Source organism: Hippopotamus amphibius, chromosome 2 (assembly GCF_030028045.1).
Source record: "Hippopotamus amphibius kiboko isolate mHipAmp2 chromosome 2, mHipAmp2.hap2, whole genome shotgun sequence".
In the NCBI taxonomy this organism is placed as follows: Eukaryota; Metazoa; Chordata; class Mammalia; order Artiodactyla; family Hippopotamidae; genus Hippopotamus; species Hippopotamus amphibius.
Genome location: NC_080187.1, coordinates 193,866,007 through 193,885,481, shown reverse-complemented (window position 1 = coordinate 193,885,481; position 19,475 = coordinate 193,866,007). Strand labels below are relative to the sequence as shown.

Sequence of the window (19,475 nt, the reverse complement as noted above, 5' to 3'; positions counted from 1 at the left end):
AGGATAATGGCCACTCTGGCGCTCTGGTAGCAGGAGCAGATATAGAGAAAGGTAATGAATTAGGGGTAGTAAGGTACCTCTGCAGCCTTAAGGGGTCAGTGCAGCTTCCAAGGCACCAAATATAAGTCATCGCTAAGGAATTCATTGCTCAAACAATCAGGCTGATCAACTCAGTGGTAAAATTGCTCAGCATGTGGCTAAAAGCCAAAAACCAAACAAAAGAAAAACAAAAAAACAAAAAAATCCCCCCCAAACCCAAAACCAACAAAATCAAATATGTATAAGTTGTGAGAGCAGAAACAGCTAAGAATTACAGAATTCCCTACCGGTAGAGGAAATCTCACCAATCATCTTAGTCAGCCCTTTCATACTACCAGTGGGGAAAACAAGACCTAAAGAGGGAGAGGTAACTTGCCCAGTTTGTGACGGAATCACCAAATATCAGCCATTTTTGAGTTCCAATCTGTTTTTTTTTCCCCTACAAAATCTGAATTAAAGGGGGGCCACCAACCATATAAACACCCATGTCACGAGATTATGACAGTAAGTACCTGACCACTCTTAAAGAGAAGTTTTCTATTGGGATACAAATGGTACCAGAGAACAGCTGAAATTTACTGAGGGGAACAGAATGCATCCCATCACTGGTTTAACATAGCTGGCAAAAACTGTACAGGATAAAGCATTAAATGCCCATCTTCCCACGAATATAAATGCTGGTCTCTCATATTGTATGATAACATGGCAAGAACAGACTGGGAAGTTCTTAAATTGAAGTTTGCATTGATCTGTTTCCCTCCTAACAAATCAAAGGCAAATGTTATCCTCATATCTTTGGTGTCCGTGACATAGAGGATCCCTCGGGCAATGAAGGCGTTGCCGGCCTTGGATTTGGGGTACGTGGTGTTGATGTGCTGCACCACAGAGAAGGTCCTCTCGTCCAGCTGTGCGACAAGGATGCTCGAGCCATCCACACTGGAAGCATAGATAATCCAAAGGCCCTTTTCATCTACAGCTAAATTGAAGTAAGTCTTGGAATTTGCAAAGAGGTATTTTCGATCAAAATATAAGGCATTTTCAAGCTTCAGAGTTTGGGATGTCTCTTTGCCAAATTCAAATCTGAAATGTGTAAAAAGTAGATATGAGCCACCATTTTTGTGGATAGGGTGATTTTTTAGGCTCCTCTGTTAAACTGGGGTAAGGCCTGGGATTCTGCATTTCTAGCAAGTTCCCAGGTTGTGCTCATTTTACTGTTCCGTCTGCAATGCTGTGATTAGCAAGGGTGTAGAGGATGGTGACTACACTGCGGTGTCCACCTACTCGCCACGTGACCCAGGTAAAATTCCTTAACCTCCTGAATTCTCAGGTGTTTGCTGACCTCCTGAAATACCCTCTCAAAGTTGCAAGGGGACTTGAAAGATAATCTAGTTCAGTCATTTCATTTTACTAATGAGAAACGGAGAAGTGACTGGCCCAGGAATACAGGTAAGTATCAGAGCCTGAGTTTAAACTCAGGCTTTTGACCTCCAAGTTTGGGGGTTCTTCTCCTACTCCATGCTGGAGTTTTAAGACAAAAATTACACAGCAGGCTTAACGAAGGAAGTCAGCAGCTGAGAAGTGAAGTAGCAAAGTCATGGCTGTGAAGTCATTTTTCTTGTCTGATAAGTGACTGCATCAATGAAGTGATGGCATGAAATCCCATGCCCCTCAGCTCCCAGAGGCTGTCTGATTTGGCAGACTCCACATCTAGATCATATCAAAAGTGGATTATGATTCAACTGCAGGAATGAAAATTCAGGAACTTTAGGCCAGAAGAAAAGACAAACACTAGAGGGCGCCATTGAGCAGCAGACGAACTGTGATAAGTGTGAAGCTGCCCGTGTTCACTGGAGCATAGGGAGCTCGAAACCAATTAAGAAACCCTGAAGTAAGTTTGAAACGAAGCCAGACAAGAGTGAGGGCATGAGAAGGCCCTGCTTGCCCTTCTCAGCTCTTGGGGCTCTCCTTCCTCGGAATGCCTGGGATTCAGGACTTCCGTTGGGTCCCTGTCAGGTACTGGTACCTGTAGCTGCATTCCTGGATAAGGCTTGTCTCTCCCAGCAAAAAAGTGTTTAATTCCAGTCTGTCTTTCCTTCTCCCAGCCTGTGGCCTGGCGCCGGAGCAGGGCCCCCGTCCAGGTCTGCTATACAGGAGCCCTCCTATACCAGTGCCTCACACAAGCTTCGTGTCATTGGAAGACACTCTTTCTTGGGGTGGCTAACCCTCCTTTGGGCTCATTTACCCCAGAACTGCCCCCCTACCACTCCATGTAACAGCGGTCCTATGAAAATGGCAGCTGGGAGCCACAGGACTGAATGAGAACAAACGTCACAAAAAGGAGTGTGTCTGCGGAGAGAGGGCTTCTGCACGGGAGGTGGCTCAGTTATCTTGTTCTGTTAGTGCAAGATTCTGTCCATGTGATGAGGAGGCGGGGGAGCCCAGCAGAGGGGGGCGAGAGGCACAGGAGGGGAGGCTGCCAGCCACGGCCGACATGTGCGTCTAATGTGGCTGGTTTAACTGCACCATGCACTAAGAGACGTGCCTCCATCCTCACCTAGTACTGCAGTGCCAACAAGGTTGTGGAGGCTGGACCTCACAGAGGGAGAGAGGGAAGGGACTCAGTCCTCCCTCAAGATCCTTGTCTCTTGTTTGGAATGATGAGGACCATGGCTTTTGTAACACTGGGATTGTCATTTCAGATGGGGGTACAGTGCAGGGCTGCAGAGGCTCTCACCCAGCTTTGCATTTTTAATGAGGACACGGAGGTCACAGGAGGTGGAGCCTCTCCTCTGAGGCCATGAGTAAGTAGGCAGGAGAGTTGGAACCTGAGTTCACTGCTCTCTTGATTTGCCCAAGATGACCCGCTTCTGCCTCAAAAGCCCAGAACCTGATTTCCTCTTGAGCCATGCCGGCAACCTTCAGCATTTCTTGTGTGGAGCCAGGCAGCTTGGGCTTGCCCTGGGCACCAACTACTTGGGTGGCCACCTCCCCTCCCTGTGGGAAAGAGGAGGGAGCAGGGGAGGCGGCCTGGCGAGGGGTCCAAGGGGTCCGTCAGGATGACGGAGTGATCTGAAGGTGGAGACCCTGACTCTGCATTGCAGTCTCTGGTCCTCGGTGATCTCAGCTGTGACGTGAAATTCTCCATACCCAACATTTTTCAGAATGAAACTGATTTCAGAGGGTGACACCTTCCTGCTAGAGGGAGCTCTGGGTTGTGCTGCTTCCTTTCCCAAAGTATGAGAAAGCTGCTGCCCTTATTACCCCAGGCCTCCTTCTCTCTGGCCCTGACCTTACTCTTAGTGTCCAGACCAGCAAAACATGCAGATACAGGGCTCACTCACCGTGTCCTGTGGTTCATTTGGTCAGCAGACTCTCACTGACCTCTGGCTGTGTACCAGCCCTGGGGACACAAAGGTGATAGAACCGCAGTCCCTTCCCTAAGTAGCTGAGGGATGACTAAAGTGCCACACAGTAGGTGCCATCTGGGATGCATGAGGAGAGGCTGCGAAGGCAGACAGGAGGGTGCCCGGGGCCCCCAGGGACTCACCTCACTATGGTGTTGGAACCTCCTTTGTGGTAGTAGAGAGAGTTGCTGTGAACGGTGTGCCCGCAGCCATGGAAATAATACGGGAGGTGGATGAGCGTGTAACTGCCATTCAGCAGTGAGGGCTGGTCTTCGAATTCCTTCACCCTGATGCCTGCAGGAAGGAAGCCAGCGAAAGGCAATCACAGCTTGGGAGTGAGTTGGGGGAGGAAGTTAAAAGGATGGAAGGTGAGAGTGAGATGTCTGTAAGGGTCCCTGTCCAGTTTCAAGAGCCTCAGGCTCCCCAACTCAAAGGCCAATTCTCTTCTTTGGATTCCCAAACCATCTTTTGAACATAGTAACCACAGAGTTGGCTTTGCTCCTTTCAGGAAAACAGTACCATCCCCTCCCCTACCATTTTATAAAAGTTTTTATCAGACTGACCTAGCCTATGTGGAGAAGAGCACATGTGCAGCCCCTCCTGCCTCCTGCGCTCCACAGCTGCCATGCTGACTCATGGCCTTGCTCCTTCCTTTTGAGCCACAGAACCCTTCTCAGCTGGTCATCTGGGCAGTTACCGCAAGCTGATGAGTGAGGCTTGATGAAGTGGAGCAGCATATCTCCGCTATTGCTCTGACTAGGAGGTATGGCCAGGCCTCTTCTGCTACCACCACTGGCAATTCCTGACCACAGTTCTTTGGGGCAGCGTGACTAGGGTCACGCTCAGATGCAGCAGACCTGCGGGGTGGCACCTCACCCTCTCCCCTGGGCGCTCTGCCCACAGATAGCTGAGAAAAGTGGCCAAAAGCACTCTCCCTAAAGAAAGACAGCCTGTGCAAAAGAATTTGCCTCTGACATTTCTTCCACATTATGGTTTTGGAGGTTTATAAAGCCATCGGTCATAACGCTATTTGTTTCCTTCTGGACGCTTTGCCGAAAACTGGAATGAGCTAGTCTGGGGGTGCCCTGGTCATGTCCCTGTGACCTGAACTGCAAGTCTTGTCACCAGTGTGCTAGACTGAGAAAAGTATTCTGCCTCCTCGTTTGGGCTTTCTAAAATAAAGAGCAATTCTGTTACATCAATTAGCAGGGATTTCAGCCACAGAAATAGGATAAGCCTGAAGGGAGGCAACAGATGCAAGATACAATTACAACACAGATACAGATCATCCGCCAAGTGAAAGCACCTGAAAAATGCTCAGTCACCCAGATCCGTTCATCACTCTTGTTAGCAGACTCTCTTATCCAAGTCCCAAATGTCTCTTTAACTTTCAACACTTGTGTTGGATTTCCAATTGACGTGATCAGGGATTCTACCAACAGAAGAGAAAGGAAATTTACTCACTTACTAATTATGATTTTAAGGCATCTGATCTCTGAATTTCAAAACAGGATGCTTTGTTTCTGTACCTGCTTGTGGGGAATGGTGTTCACTGACTTTCTCATCAGCTTTTCCAACCAAGGTATCATCATTTGGTATAGCACACGTCTCACCTGTAACAACAGTGATAATCAGAGCAAACGCAGGTGGCACCGTGAGATTTGTATAAATTTATAACTGGTTATACAACCTAATTCCAGACTCTAGTTCCATAAGCATCCTTTACAATAGGCTCACCAAGGTTTTTGCTTGCTTGCTTTTAAGCACCAATCATACACTTCCAAATCTTTTCCCCTGCCTGATGAGTTCCCAACAAGCATTCCATGACCAAAGCTGCTAAGATAGTACAATCCCAAGAGGATGTCAGTAAAAGGAAAATGTCACCTGAGTCAGCTGTCCAAGCCCTCAGAAACCTGGGGCAAAGAAAGGCTTACTGATGTGTTCCTGGCCCCTCTGGGCAGGTGGGAATCACTATCATAGTTTGCATTTTTCTGGAGGGATTTTCTCTTTCAGGGAAGCTGATGGGGATGCGGGCGCAGCCTCATGATGGGGTGGCCCACTTCACTGTGACTTCCTGAACTGCCAGGGAGCAGAATCACAGAGGAAAAAGGAGCCTAGAGGCAGCCTGGCCCAGAGAGTTTTGAGCCCCTTCCCCTACCACATTCTCACGTGTCTTTGCTTGAAGGCCTGTGGGACCCAGGTCCTTGAGGGGCACCTGATTCACAGTTGGTTTGAGGCTACAACTGAGCTCAAATTCATCCTCCTTGGCTTGTCATTGTTGCCCTTAGCAAAGGGGCTTAATTCAGACCTTTGGTGGAGAGGTGACTCGGGAGGGCAGCAGCAGGACAGAAGGCAGGGAGGCACGTGGCCAGTGTGAAGATGAGGGGGAGTGGACAGGCTAGGGGTAAGGATCCCCCCAACTGGGGGCAGGTCAGGGAAAATCAGGCTTTCTGGGAAAGGCCAGGCCCACTTCCAGACAAATTCGGAGGGTTTCCAATCACCTTGTGGTTGCTAGATAGAAAGGAGCACCTTCACTGTTACTAGGGAAACGCACAGAATAAACTAGAGAGCTTTCTTTATCAGTAAACGAACAGGGCAGGACCCTCTGTGGTCTCTAATCTTCCTTTAGCTGGATGAGCCTGTGTCTCTCGGAAGCCCTTCTGTCACCCGATGAGAGCAGTCTCTCCCCTACACGCAGTCCTGCTGCCCTGAGTTTTGTCTGGAGTTTCCACTTAGGGGCTTGGCTTCGCACAAGAGAGGGACAGAGAGTCCCTCTCGTTCTTGGTCTGAAGAAAAGGCCCTCATTAATTTGTGTAGAACCCACCTGCTTCTAAAGCTGCGGGGGCAGCATGGGGGTTAAAGAAATGGAATTGGAGCAGGAGGGTCACGTTCAGATGCTGGATGCCTGGCAACGAGGAATCATTTCTAGGAGGCAGAGTGGAAGATAATAGCCTCTCGTCTAAAGCAATTTTCGAAACCCTGAAACCCAACCCCTGCTGACCAGCCTCTCAGTAGACAGGCTAGGCCAAGAGAGTGCCTCTTCAGCACCCATCTCACTGCTGACAGAGACTCTGGCAAATTGGAATTCCACAAAAGCAGGTTCAGACCTCCCCTCCTCTCAGGGGAAGGTTCCCCTGAGCTCACTCTCCAAGGGACGCTGAACAAAGGGCTGCTACTAATGGAGGGAGTGGTGCTGAACTCAGGGAGAGAGCAGCTCTGCGGTGATCCCACAGCCTGCTAGCTGCTGGGCAGGGTCACAGTCAGGTGCCATTTACTGGGGGTGGTAGGGGTGGTGGTGACATCTTTGGAGGCTCAGATTCACCCACTCTGACAGCTGAGTGTGGCCCCCCAAATGTCTTCCAGAAAGAACAGTGCACCAGACAGAACGAAAGACTACTTAGGAAAGCGGCAGTGAAATCCACAGCAAGTGAAAGAGAAACTCCCGTCAGGACCCTCCTCTCCGTCTGTCAGGAAGCGAGGCATCAAGTTGGCCACCCCTGTTACAACTGGCCAAAGAAGAAGCCATCCAGACTTGTCAGGGATCAGGCGTCCCTTGCCCTCGACTGGCTTATTCTCAAAGTGTGGATTTCCGTCTCCGATAGGAAGATTCTCTAAGCAGGGGCTTTACAGGCAGGCACCTCTGGGTTTGAATCCTAGCTCTCTCACTAACTGAGTGACCATGGACAGGCTGTGTAGTTCCTTGGGGTTTCAGCTTCGTATCTGTAAATTGGTAAGAGTACGACTCCTGTATCGTAGGACTGTTGTAGAATTAATTAAGCTGAGCGCTCAGCCCTGCACCTGGGACATTATTTGCAGGCAAAGCTTAGTGGTGGTGATGGTAGTGCTGGGGTGCTTGCGGGGAGTTAGCCAATCTGAATTTCCCCGTCGTCTCCATCTCCCCAGCATCAGTCAAGCCCTTCATGCTCCAGGGATGGTGGATCTGGCAAGGAGGAGGAATAGTCTGGTGATAAGCGAAGGGAGAGGGATGGGGGCAGGGGGTGGGAGGCCCAATTCTAAACCTGCCACCGGTCCTCACCCCGGGCAGATGGCTCAGGCCTCCCAGGAACACGTCGCAAGGGGAGAACTCTCACTTGGGCAAAATCTCCCTCTATTTAAAAAAATCTGATCACAAAGCCTGGGTGAAGCCTGAGAGTTTGGGATCATTAACTGAAGAGGTGGTTCCCTGGGGCAGGGGTGGGTGACCTGGGCACTGGCCGTTGAACATGTTTGGCTTCCGCGGGCCTTTGGATCTTCTGCTTCCAGGCGGACCTGGTGGACCTGGAGGGCCCGGGGGCCCAGGTGGGCCCGGTGGGCCAGGTGGGCCTTGGTCACCTTTGGCACCTGGATAAAGAGAGAGAGAAGCAGGGGTGGGGGTTGAGCAAAGAGCCATTAGCAGAGATGGGTTTCACACAAGGGAAAGGAGACCGTGCAGCTCCAGGGAGGCCTGCTGAGTCCCCCTACACAGACACAGTGGTCCTCCGGCACTCGTTCACACAGAGTCGAGGCCGCACCCATAGCAGGCACCGAGTCACAACTATGTCCCTGGAACTGCGCTAGGGATTTCACAGATCTCCTACCCTTCGTCCTTGCACCCACTCTGTGAGACAGTCTCAGCAGCTCCTCATGACCCGAGCCTCAGGGCAGTTCAGTGCTTTGCCCTGGGTCACAGCTGGAACAGCGCTGGGACTCACAGCCAGGGGCGTCTCGCTCCTAAGCCCATCCTTCTTCTCATTGGCTGATGCTGGGAGATCTCAACCCTGACTCCTTATTAGGATCACCCAAGGAGCTCACATACAATTCTAATGCCTGGACCCCATCCCAGATAGATTAGATCAAAATGGTGGGGAAGCTGGTCATCTGTATTTTTTTTTTTTTTTTTTTTAATGATGCACAACCCGCCACACAGCGAGTGTCCTTTATTTGCAGTATTGGTAGAAAACTGGCATTTAGATTTCAAAATTTGTATTACAAAATACCAGCAGCAGTTTTAAGCATTTCAACAATGCTTATGAACTCTACTTTGCCGACACGAACAAGGCTATTCAAAAACCAGGACCTGTCCGAAGTGGACTGTTACACGTCCTGAGATCCTCAGAGGCCACTACGCTCAGGACCCATTTGTGACTGTGTCTTCTTCCATCTCCTCTTCACCATCATCGGTGGGGCCTGATCTGCGTTCTCTGCCAGGTATCTGACCGGATTGCAGCAAGCCCTTCAGCCTCTCCACTTCAGCCAAAGTTGACGCATTTGCTATAGCATTCTTAATTGCTTCCACATCCCCTGGAGATGGCCCACCTTTCTTTTTGTCAGTTGGCAAACCAGCACCTGGATTGAAAGTTTTGCTTCTCCTGGCAATATCCTTTGCAAGTTGTGCACCCCGTTTGCCCTTGAACATTTTCTCTGCTTCCTGACGCTCTTTTAGTTTCACCTTCTGGAAATCCAGTACTCTGACTTGTGGAACTTTATAAATCACATATAGTCTGTAATGCTTCTTATTTGTTACAGGATTTCTTAGAATACTTAGATAAGTCAGTGATTTAAGAGATGCCAAAGGGTCCAGATCACCCAATTCCACAAGACTGTTGTTGGTGAGAATGAGTTCCGTCAGACAGGGCAGAGCCTGATCAAGTCCCTCACCTATACGGCATATTCTGTTGTTATTCACTAATAAGGTTTTCAGTCTTCTCAACAAAGGAAAACCATCCAGTTTCCTGATTTCGTTGTCAGAAAAGTCAATGGCATCAAACTGGTCTAAGGTAGCACCTAGATTTTCAATGACAGGAATTTTATACCCCCGCAGGTCCAGCTTGCGGTCCCTCACGGCGTTGGTGTACTGCGCCGCCTGCTCTATCAGCTCCGCCGTCAGCTTCACCATCCTGTCATCTGTATTTTTTAAAGCCTCCAAAAATGCTTCTAGGTATGAGAAACACTGCTGTATGTGGTAGAAGAAATCAGGGGCTCCTGTCCAGATTTGTGACCTTTGGCAGGCAGCTTAGCCCTCTGAGACTGATTCTTCATTTCCAGATTGTCTCATACTCCCTGTCCTGCCCTGTGAGGATCCACTAAGGTCACTGGGGTGAGTGCTCTGACAGCTGGATTCTCTACACATCAGCGGGTAGAATCCCTACACACCTCTAGCTTCAGGTGTCGAGTGTGGTACAGCCCTTTGCAGGGGCCATTGGTTCTGGAATTTTTCATAAATATGCCGCTAGGCTGGGATATTCGACCCTTTTGTTCTACCCACCTTTCCTGGGCTGACTGGTGATCTAAGATCTCTTTAGCTGCCTCTTCTCAGGGCCACCAAATAAGTCTTTCAGTCACTTTACAGTGGGTAAGCAGGGGTCAGAGTGGCTAAGGGTGGGTCTAAGCCCACAGAGGAAGGAGCAGAGATCTGTAGGCAGTATAAACACGATCCAACCCTCCCAGCCCTTCTCTGCTCTCTGACCAGGGAACACACTCAGCTCTGACCTGGTCTCTGAAACTGGGGTACACTCAAGAGACGTTGCCTTCCTGAATGGTTTGTGGTCACCCTCACTTGTTTGGTAGTATAGGGGAGTGTGGTATTCTGGATGTGTAGATGTCCCATATAACTGAATATAACATGATCTTATATCTTCAAAGTACATTTACATATACATAATCCTGTCAAAACATTTCTTAAATTTTATGTGTTTTGCATACCAACAAAGCATACTAAATCTAATTTGATCGCTCCTTGAAGAGTTGGTCTTAGCACAGTACCTGGCAAATAGTAGGTGCTCAGTAAATTTTGAATGGATGGAAGAGCAACTGATTCATTGTTTTGAAGATCTATAATCTTAGCTTCTTGAGGACAGATATTATGTCTTACTCATTTTCATATTTCTATTTCCAGCTACTAGCAAAGTCTCTAATTCATAAATGGTGTTCTCTGATAGTCAATGCTTATTGAACACATTAATAGGATAGTTATGTTTTTATGATATAAGTGGTCTCTAAAGTAGTGTGCTTTTAAAATTCTTCTGCCTCTTCCTCCTCCATGACCACCAGCTGTCATCTACTCTTTCCACCACGTAATTGTCTTTTGTGAGACTTGCTGTGCCTCCACCTCCTCCCCCATAGACACCAATTATCTGCTTTTAACCTGGGCTGGAAAACAGAAAAAGAAGATCAGCAACCATGTCTGCCCCAATTCTATGTCAAGAGTCTTAGGATAAGGGCCTGAGGATGGCCCTAGCTCAACTCTGAAGCTTGTGCTTTCTGTCTGTTGTCCTCAGGTATCTGAAATTGCTTGCTTATTTCTCTTGTTCTGGATTGTGCTGGATTTAATAGCTATTTGGAAAAAGGAAGCTTCCTTCATCCTAAATCCATCCAGTCATGACCTTTAGACCTGCATTATCTCAACTACTTATGCTTAGGTATCTGATTTGGTCTCGCCAACATTGGGCTTACATGCATGGTTTTCCCCTTGTTGAAAGCACAGAACTCTAAAACATGCTGTGAAACAGATGGGCACATAAGGCAGCCAAGGAGAGAAGACCCAGAGCAGCCTTGGTCCTGGCAACCAGGCCAATTTCCGGGCCCACTCACCCCGGGAGCGCGTGTGAGTGCTAGCCCCTTACCTGCAGGGAGCACGTCGTTGGATACGTCCCCTTTGTCTCCCTTGTCACCCTTCTGCCCTGCTGGGCCCTCATTTCCAGTCAAGCCCAGTTCACCAGGGTCTCCCTTTGCCCCTGGAGTTCCTGTGGTTCCAGGTGGCCCTGAAAAAAATGATTTATTAGCCTGTTGTGCAGAAAATTCTGGTACACTACTTTGTAACATTGTACTTTGTATTTTTAAGGTAAAGGAGCTTCAGAAACCAAATATATAACACTTCATAACCATTTTAGGACAGCCGCATGGCCTAAATTCCAGAAAGAATAGAATTTCCAGGTGGTTCTGTTTAATTTTTTTTAGAGACATTTGGCTGGGCCAATAGGTTGGAGAGGGGAGTGAACCCCAAGAGGGACAGTCACAGTTCAGCAAGAGCAGAAAGAAGGTAAAGCCTAATTGGGAGCCTGCCCTCCCCCATCCCTGTGCCTTCCCCCCCCCAGCAGGAAGGAATGAACACTCAGAGGGGTGTGTCTGGCACTATAACAGTGGGTGTTGTCCTCTGCACTATCCGGTGTATTCCTCACAACACTGGAGTGGTAGGCTGGTCAGTTATCCTTATTCCCATTTTATAGAAGTCAGATCTAAGGCCTACAGGGGTTACGACTGATGCTAAGTGAGCAGCAAAAATCTTGATTCCATCTCCAGTGCCTTTTTCTGTGACATTCCAATGCAAAAGATTTTTAATCAAAGTAGCAAAACAGATAAAGCTGCTTTAGGACAAGCATTATGAGGGATGGTGATAGTGTGAACAAAATGTAATGGATGAAATCCCTGTCTCTGCTCACAGGGAGGCATCCCTATAGGAACTACAGTCCTACCACCCACAGCTAGGAATAGTTAAGATCTATGCAGTGACTCATCTCAGCATTAGACTACGGGCAGCACAGTATTCTTTTTTTTTTTTTAAGCTGTTTATTGGAGTATAATTGCTTTACACTGTTGTGCCAGTTTCTGCTGTACAACAAAGTGAATCAGCTGTATGTATACATATATCCTCATATCCCCTCCCGCAACTCCCTCCCACCCTCCCTATCCCACCTCTCTAGGTCTTCTCCCATCATCAAGTTGATCTCCGTGTTATGCAGCAGCTTCCCACTAGCTATCTATTCTACATTTCGTAGTATATACATGTTAATGCTACTCTCTCACTTCGTCCCAGCTTCCCCTCCATCCCCCTCCCGTGTCCTCAGGTCCATTCTCTACATCTGCATCTTTATTCTTGCCCTGCTGCTGGGTTCTTCAGTACCATTTTTTTAGATTCCATATATATGCGTTAGCATATGGTATTTGTTTTTCTCTTTTTGGCTTACTTCACTCTGTATGACAGACTCTGGGTCTATCCACCTCACTACAAATAACTCAATTTCATTCCTTTTTATGGCTGAGTAATATTCCATTGTATATATGTGCCACATCTTCTTTATCCATTCCTCTGTTGATGGGCACTTAGGTTGCTTCCATGTCCTGGCTATTGTAAATAGGGCTGCAGTGAACATTGGGCAGCAAAATATTCTAATGCCTGGGAGGAAGGAAGCAAACTGCGTGCTTGATATGACTGTCCCAGCTCATAGCAGTTTCCACACCGCAGCTCAGGGAGGGGGAACCCAAACAAAGCCCAGCAATTTCGCTGAGGTGAGGAGACAAAAAGTAGAGTTTGGGGAGATAAAGGTGGCTAGGATTCATCAGACAAGAATACAAGAGATGGGGTGGTTGTATAGAAAGAGGTCTGGAGAACTTCAGAGGGGTTTCCTCAAGTCTTTGGCAGAGTAATAGTCTACAAGTCACACTTTGCAGGGTGAAAGTCTACAAGGCGAGGAAAAGAATGAACAGAAAGCCATTCACTATACAACTCTAAGAGCTTGCACAGGGAAAGGTTCTCGTTTTCACCAGTCAAAGCAGAGAGATCTCAGAGAATGATGGGCTGTTAGAGTCCTTGGAAAGTCTTATCTTAGCAGTGAGGTTAAATTAGCCCAAGAGTCAAGGCTGCTGTGGATCTATCATAACAAGGCTTAAAAACAAGCCTCAAAAGGATTAAACTGAGAAGTAGTTTAACCGTCTGCCAGAATAGAGTCCAAAGTTTGAATCAGGTAGTCAATGTATTATAGCACATTAATAATTTAAGCAAGAAAAAATATGATCACCTTCAGGGATGCAGAAAAGACATTTGATAAAATTCAACACCCATTCTTAATAAAAATTCTCATCAAATGAGGAATAGAAGGAAATGTCCTCAATCTGAAAAAGGGCATCTATGAAAAAACCTACGGCTAACATCATCCCTAATGATGAAAGATTAAATGCTTTCTCCCTAAGATCAGAAAAAAGACATTGGTATCTATTCTCATCACTTTTATTTCACACTGTATTGGAGGTCCTAGCCAGTGTACTAAAGCAAAGAAAAAGAAATAAAGGTAAAAAGTTTGGAAAGGATGAATTAAAATTGACTTTTGATTATGTAGAAAATCTATAAAAAAGCTGCTACACTATTTACAATAGCCAGGACATGGAAGCAACCGAAATGCCCATCAACAAATGAATAGATAAAGAAGATGTGGCATATATACACAATGGAATATTACTCAGCTATAAAAAGGGATGAGATGGAGCTATATGTAATGAGGTGGATAGAACTACAATCTGTCATACAGAGTGAGGTAGGTCAGGAAGAGAAGGACAAATATTGTATGCTAACTCACATATACGGAATCTAAAAATGGTACTGATGAACTCAGTGACAAGAACAAGGACGCAGATACAGAGAATGGACTGGAAAACTCGAGGTATGGGAGGGGGCGGGGGGTGAAGGGGAAGCTGAGACGAAGCGAGAGAGTAGCACAGACATATACATACTACCAACTGTAAAATAGATAGTCAGTGGGAAGTTGTTGTATAACAAAGGGAGTTCAACTCGAGGATGGAAGATGCCTTAGAGGACTGGGGTGGGGAGGGTGGGGGGGACTCGAGGTGGGGGAGTCAAGGAAGGGAGGGAATACGGGGATATGTGTATAAAAACAGATGATTGAACTTGGTGTACCCCCCCCCCCCCAAAAAAAAAAAAAGCTGCTAGAACTCATGAGCACCTAGGGACACTGCAAGGGAAAGTGGTTACTTACCATTGTGCAAAGGTATTGCCAGATATGGATCAGTTAATACGATACCCTGTTGCAGGGATCATTTGCTCTTTTTGACAAGAGCCTCCTGGAGATAGTGCTCAATAGAGATGTTTCTCAAAGTGGCAGAGATTTCAGGCAACAGGGAAGAGCCAGAGACATGTTTTAGTGCAAAACTTCAGTTTCTCTCAACCTCTATAACCAAGAGGGCTTAGAATTCATTGCTTTTTCATTGCTAATTACCGTGACAGTCCCAAGCCCCTTCTTATGGGTTTTGGCTGAGTGACTGCCCAATCACCCCTCTCCTATGCCCCATCAACTTGGCCAATCCCCATTCTCCGACTGTCATTCTACAGCACTGCAATTGTCCTTCCTCCAGATTTAAAACCAATTCTGGACCCCATTTCCCCAACTTTCTACCAGCCCCATAGGATTCCTGTATAACCGTCCAAAGAAAATAGTAGAATTCCAGATTGGAAGGTACCTTAGAGGTCATTTAGATTAACCTCCCATCCAACCCTGAAAGCCTCTCTTTAGCGCCCGACTGGCTCTCTTCTCCAGCCCTTGCATCAATGGGGGAGACTATATCACATCACAACACAGATCACTCTGGAATACTCTGCACTGCCATTGGAGGCCATTATTCCCTAAAACGTACATCTGGAGCTCTTAGCACCTTTCCTTTTTGCCAAGGGAGTGATAAACTCTTCCAGATTCAAGGGACCGATAAACTCTTCCAGATTCAAGGGACCCTACACAGACCATCCCAAGGAAGTCAGCTGTGTATGAAAGAACTTTAAAGTGTTGATCACTGTTTAAAAATGCAGTGAACAAAGAAACATTTGCTAGATTTCAGCCAACTACTGAAAAAAAAATCTCAGTGAAAACCATGCAATTCAGCTGTAATTGAGGGTCAGAGGCCCCGGGTTCCCTGCTTCTGCCGGGAGTGATCTTGGGCGGCGTCTTGCACGGATGGAGTTGCTGGGAACACAGTGGAAGAGGATGTGAAGAAGAGCAGGGGAAGCCCCTCTACTGTGGGCACTGGCTCTGCCGTTGACCCAGTCACATGGGGGTCACATCATGCCTCTGGGATGGGGCAAGGCTCACAATGCACTGCTGACAACAGCACTGAAATCCCATCACTGTGGGTCATCCCTGCCCACAGTCATCAGGACATCTTGCTGGAAAGTGGTTCACTCACTTAAGAAGAGCCCTTAATCAGGGACCTCTGCATGAGTGGATGTTCTTTTGTCAGTATTTTAAATAGGCAATTTGGTACATTATCTGAAGGACACAAAAGAGACCGTTGCCATAGAGTCCAGCCAGCACAATGCACCAAATATAACTGATACCTTCTAAAGGTGTCGCATGACCCACATTCAGCAAAGCTCAGGGAAATGGTATCTTATAGTTACTTCAGGGTTTTCTTTTTCAGGCATTTATTCTAGTCACAAGGAATCTTTCTGCATCATCATATGATTTCCCCTTCTTTTCTTTTATTCCTTCCTCTTATGCACCCTGCCCCCGCCCCACCCCCACCCCCCCCAAAAAAGGCCAAGTGTGAAATAGGAAAGTGTTCATAATGTAATGTGACTATTATAAAGCAACCCGCACAGGGGCAGGTATTTAAAGCTCAGGATATGAAGGACCTTTCCTTATGGATGTATTTTGACTCTCAGCTATGTGTATATGATCATTTTTAAGCTTTCATTAAAAAAGGGTAGGGGACGTTTTGTCTGCGTACCGTCTCTGCTGCCTCCACAAAGTTTTCTTTCGTCTTGGTTGGTGAAACCGCCTTGGCCATGCCCTGGCCATGCTGTGTCAGAAGTGCACCGCCACCTCATTGCAGTCACCATCAGAGGAGTAGAATGTGGCACTTTCTACCTTTCCCTGACTCAGCCGTGCACAGGGACACTGTTAAACACCGTGTGGCCTGGACCCTGGCATAGTGTGTCCCGTGATTCCCGGCAGGCTTCGCGTCAGCACATTCTGCCTGAGAAGAAAGGCCAGATTCTGCTTGCCTTGCTCGGGTGCTGGATGTGGCTTTCTGCTATCTTCCTTCCCCAGTGGTGCCCACTCAAAACAAGCTGTTTTCCCAGCTTTAGCGTTTGTGGGGTTGTGTGATCAGCTGGGGTCAACGCCATCATCTTCACTGCAGGGGGTGAGGGAGGATATCTTATTTTTGGCAGGACCATCTGTCACCCACTGAGGCAGAGGGAAGGGAGCCGAGGGTGTTGTGCAAAACCCAGACTGAAGACTGGGATGAATAAGGAGGAGGGCTTTCATTTCTGTTTTGATGGAGATTTGAGTTTTAGAGAAGACACTGAAGCATTAACTCTTGAGGGAGAAAGTGAGAGGCAGATGGAGAGAAAGAAAATACTTGGTTTTGAGGCATAGCACGTCAAACTCAAAAAAGACGCTAGTTGCAAAATTGACAACGTTTAAGTCTAATTCTTCTCTCTAAATCTAAGTCGGTGTTTTCAAATAAACATAGGCGTTTCCACTCGGATTTCCTTCTCCATCCTTGGAAACAGTAACAACAACAGTAATATCTAATACTAATACAGCACTTGCTATGTGTCAGGCCCTATTCTAAGTGCTTTATATATCTGTTAATTAATTTAATCTTCCTAACAACACTTTGAGGTGGTACTATTACTGTTCTCATTTTACAGATAAGGAAACAGAGCGATTAAGTAACTTGACCAAGTGCACACAGCTAGTAAGCGGAAGAGCAGGGACCCAAACCAAGCCTTCAAGCTCTGGCTCTGGCCTATTGCTCCCTTGTTCTTAGCATTCCTAAGGTCAGAAACTCAGGGTCATCTTCATATCTCAGTGTCCTGGAAACAACTGTTGGTCTAAAGCTCTAAACTCTGGTTTCATCAGGTCAGTCTTCTTCTCAAGAGCCTGCAGTGGCTCCCGGCTGCCTCCCACAGAAACAGAGCTGAAGCCCCTGGCCTCACCCCAGCCTCGGCCTGGTCCCCCCTAATACGCAGGGGCAGCCTCCCTAGCAGCTCCTCCAAGCGTGGCCTTTCTCTTCTCCCCCTGCAATGCCCTCCCCACCTCCCCTCTATGTATTTCCAAGATGCTGATCACACTTCTTTCTCTTGTCCTTTACACTTAGCTCTGCTATACAATCCGTCCATACAATACACCTAGCTCCACACAGGATCCTATCTGTTCACTATCTGCACAGGAAAGCTCAGATTTTTCTTCTGGCAGTATTCCCTGCTGTGTAGTATTAAAGCAGCTTCATATCAGAATAACCAGTTATTGAATTCATCCTGTATATGAACTGTATCTTCTCTTTCAACAGGACTGTAAGCACTTATGGACAGAAACTATGTTCTATTCTTCTCATTCCTTCCTTCCTTCATTTTTCACTCATCAGTTATCTACTGAGCCTCAGCTGGGGCTGGCTGAGAGCTAGGCCCAATAGTAGGATATACAAGACATAGCCTCTCCTTCACAGGCAGACACTAGAGCAGATTATTTAAACACTGGAAGCCATGTTAGAGTTGCTGGAAGACAACCTCTTTAGCGTATAGATAAGGAGACCAAGGCCCGATGATGGGCTGACTTGCCGAAGGCCTCAGAGCCAGTCGGGGTTTGAGGCAGGTGCTCCCAGAATTCCTTTCCTGGCTCCCCTCTGCCTGGAGAGCAGGGACAATTCTGTCTGCCTGACAGGTCAGTCCTTGTTGAACTGTGTGTTCCTGCACATGTTCTGTGGGCCTCTCTGAAGGGCTGGCACCCTCCCACCCTCCAGGTAAGACTCAGCATCATCCTTTGACAATGAACAGCACTAGCTCCCGAGGCCCAGGATGCCTTCCGTCTGCTGCTCTGTGGCACCTCCGGTAACGCCACTCTCACAGCTCAGGCCCGACCCCTCGAGCCTGGAAGTGCAGTGCGGTCGTGTTTAAGAGCCGGGGCCTGGGAGTCAGAGGGACCTGGATTCAAGTCCTGCCCCCCCCACTGATTAGCTTCTGGACATTGGACAAGTTATGTCCATTAGTTCAACAACGACCTGATTACCCTCCTTCACTGGGGGTCCCAGGCTCTGGAGGTTGAGTCTAAGCAAGACCGACAAGGCCTGGTTCTCATGGCCCTCACGTTCTCCCTAGGGAGTCAAACCATCAGCACATCAACCAGCAACATTAAGAGAGAATTTCAGGGAGGGTGTGTATTTTGGAAGACACCAGGAAATGTGACTGAGTTGGTGAGGCCAGGGCCAGACACAGAGGTCAGGGATGATCTTGAAGAGGAGGTGACATAAAGCTGAGATCAGCTCTGTGGGAAGGATGGGCCCCAGGAAGGGCTGGGCCACAGTGGTGCAAAGGCCCTGAGACAAGGGTGGGCCTGGCCTGTTTGGAAATCAGAAAGATAAGGCTTCTTTATCTGGGAAAAATATGGCTGGCAAAAATACCCACCTCCTTGGGGCTGCTGTGAAGGAGAAGCGAGGTGAGTGTAGAGAGGATTTGGTGGCGTGCCTGACAGGAAATGTCAGCTGTTTACTACTGTGGAGGATCACTGCTAGAGGGCACAGTGCAGCCTAACCCAGTCCTATCTCTGTGGAACACGGCCTATTGTTCCTGTTTTTGGAAACAGCACTGGTTGTTCCCTCGTTGTGGGATGCGTGCCCACGCCTCCCCTCTCCCACCCCTGCCTGGCAAACCACGAACGATCCTGGAACTCCCGGCTGAGATGACGGCCCCACCTTCTCCACAGCCATGACCCTGGCCCGGCAGGTCATGCCCTGCACGACACCCTGTGGCTGACAGAGACCCAGACTGTTAAGCTGAAGGCTCTGCAAGGGCCTGGCCCCTGCCTCCGGCCTCACCTTGCTGCACGCGCCTCCCCCAGCTGCCCCAGCAGAGCCTTGGCAAGGTGTATGCACTCCACCTGGGCCACCCTCTGCCTCCGCCTTGGCCCTCAGGCCTGAACTCAGATGTTACCTCCCAACCCTCCCTCTCTGCGCTGTCGCTCACAACACCGTGTTTTTTCCTTCAGAGGCGCACTCGCACTGTGATTACAGATGTATTTGCTTGTTGACTATTTATGTCTGCCTCCCCACCGAGGGTGGAAAGTTCCACAACAGGGGCTGCATCTATTCTGTCTGGCGCTCGGCAGCCTCTCAGTAGATGTTTGCTGCTGAACGCTCCCATCCCTCCTGGTGCTCTTCCTCCTGCTCAGTCTGTCCTAGGCCTCCTTTGCTGGCTCCTCCCCTTCTACTTGGTCACCAGATGCTGTGACTTCTCTCGACCCAAGCTGGACCCAGGCTCTCCTCTCCTGG

At 48.1% G+C, this 19,475-nt stretch overlaps 2 protein-coding genes across 2 annotated transcripts in view; both read right to left on the bottom strand.

Moving 5' to 3' along the window:
* Positions 1-641: 641 nt before the first annotated feature.
* The window catches only part of GLDN (gliomedin), a 67,791-nt gene continuing 48,957 nt past the window's right edge, over positions 642-19,475 (bottom strand). Inside the window, exons 5-10 of the mRNA XM_057722526.1 lie at positions 11,045-11,182; positions 7,647-7,784; positions 4,973-5,056; positions 4,750-4,875; positions 3,587-3,737; positions 642-1,119 (exon numbers count right to left, since the gene is read on the bottom strand). Coding sequence (XP_057578509.1) covers positions 642-1,119; positions 3,587-3,737; positions 4,750-4,875; positions 4,973-5,056; positions 7,647-7,784; positions 11,045-11,182 — 1,115 coding nt within the window. The remainder of the gene's footprint in view (positions 1,120-3,586; positions 3,738-4,749; positions 4,876-4,972; positions 5,057-7,646; positions 7,785-11,044; positions 11,183-19,475) is intronic.
* Positions 8,332-9,322, bottom strand: LOC130845393 (U2 small nuclear ribonucleoprotein A'-like). Its single transcript, XM_057722527.1, has one exon. The coding sequence runs from the start codon at positions 9,316-9,318 to the stop codon at positions 8,551-8,553; it is 768 nt and encodes a 255-aa protein (XP_057578510.1). The 5' UTR covers positions 9,319-9,322; the 3' UTR covers positions 8,332-8,550.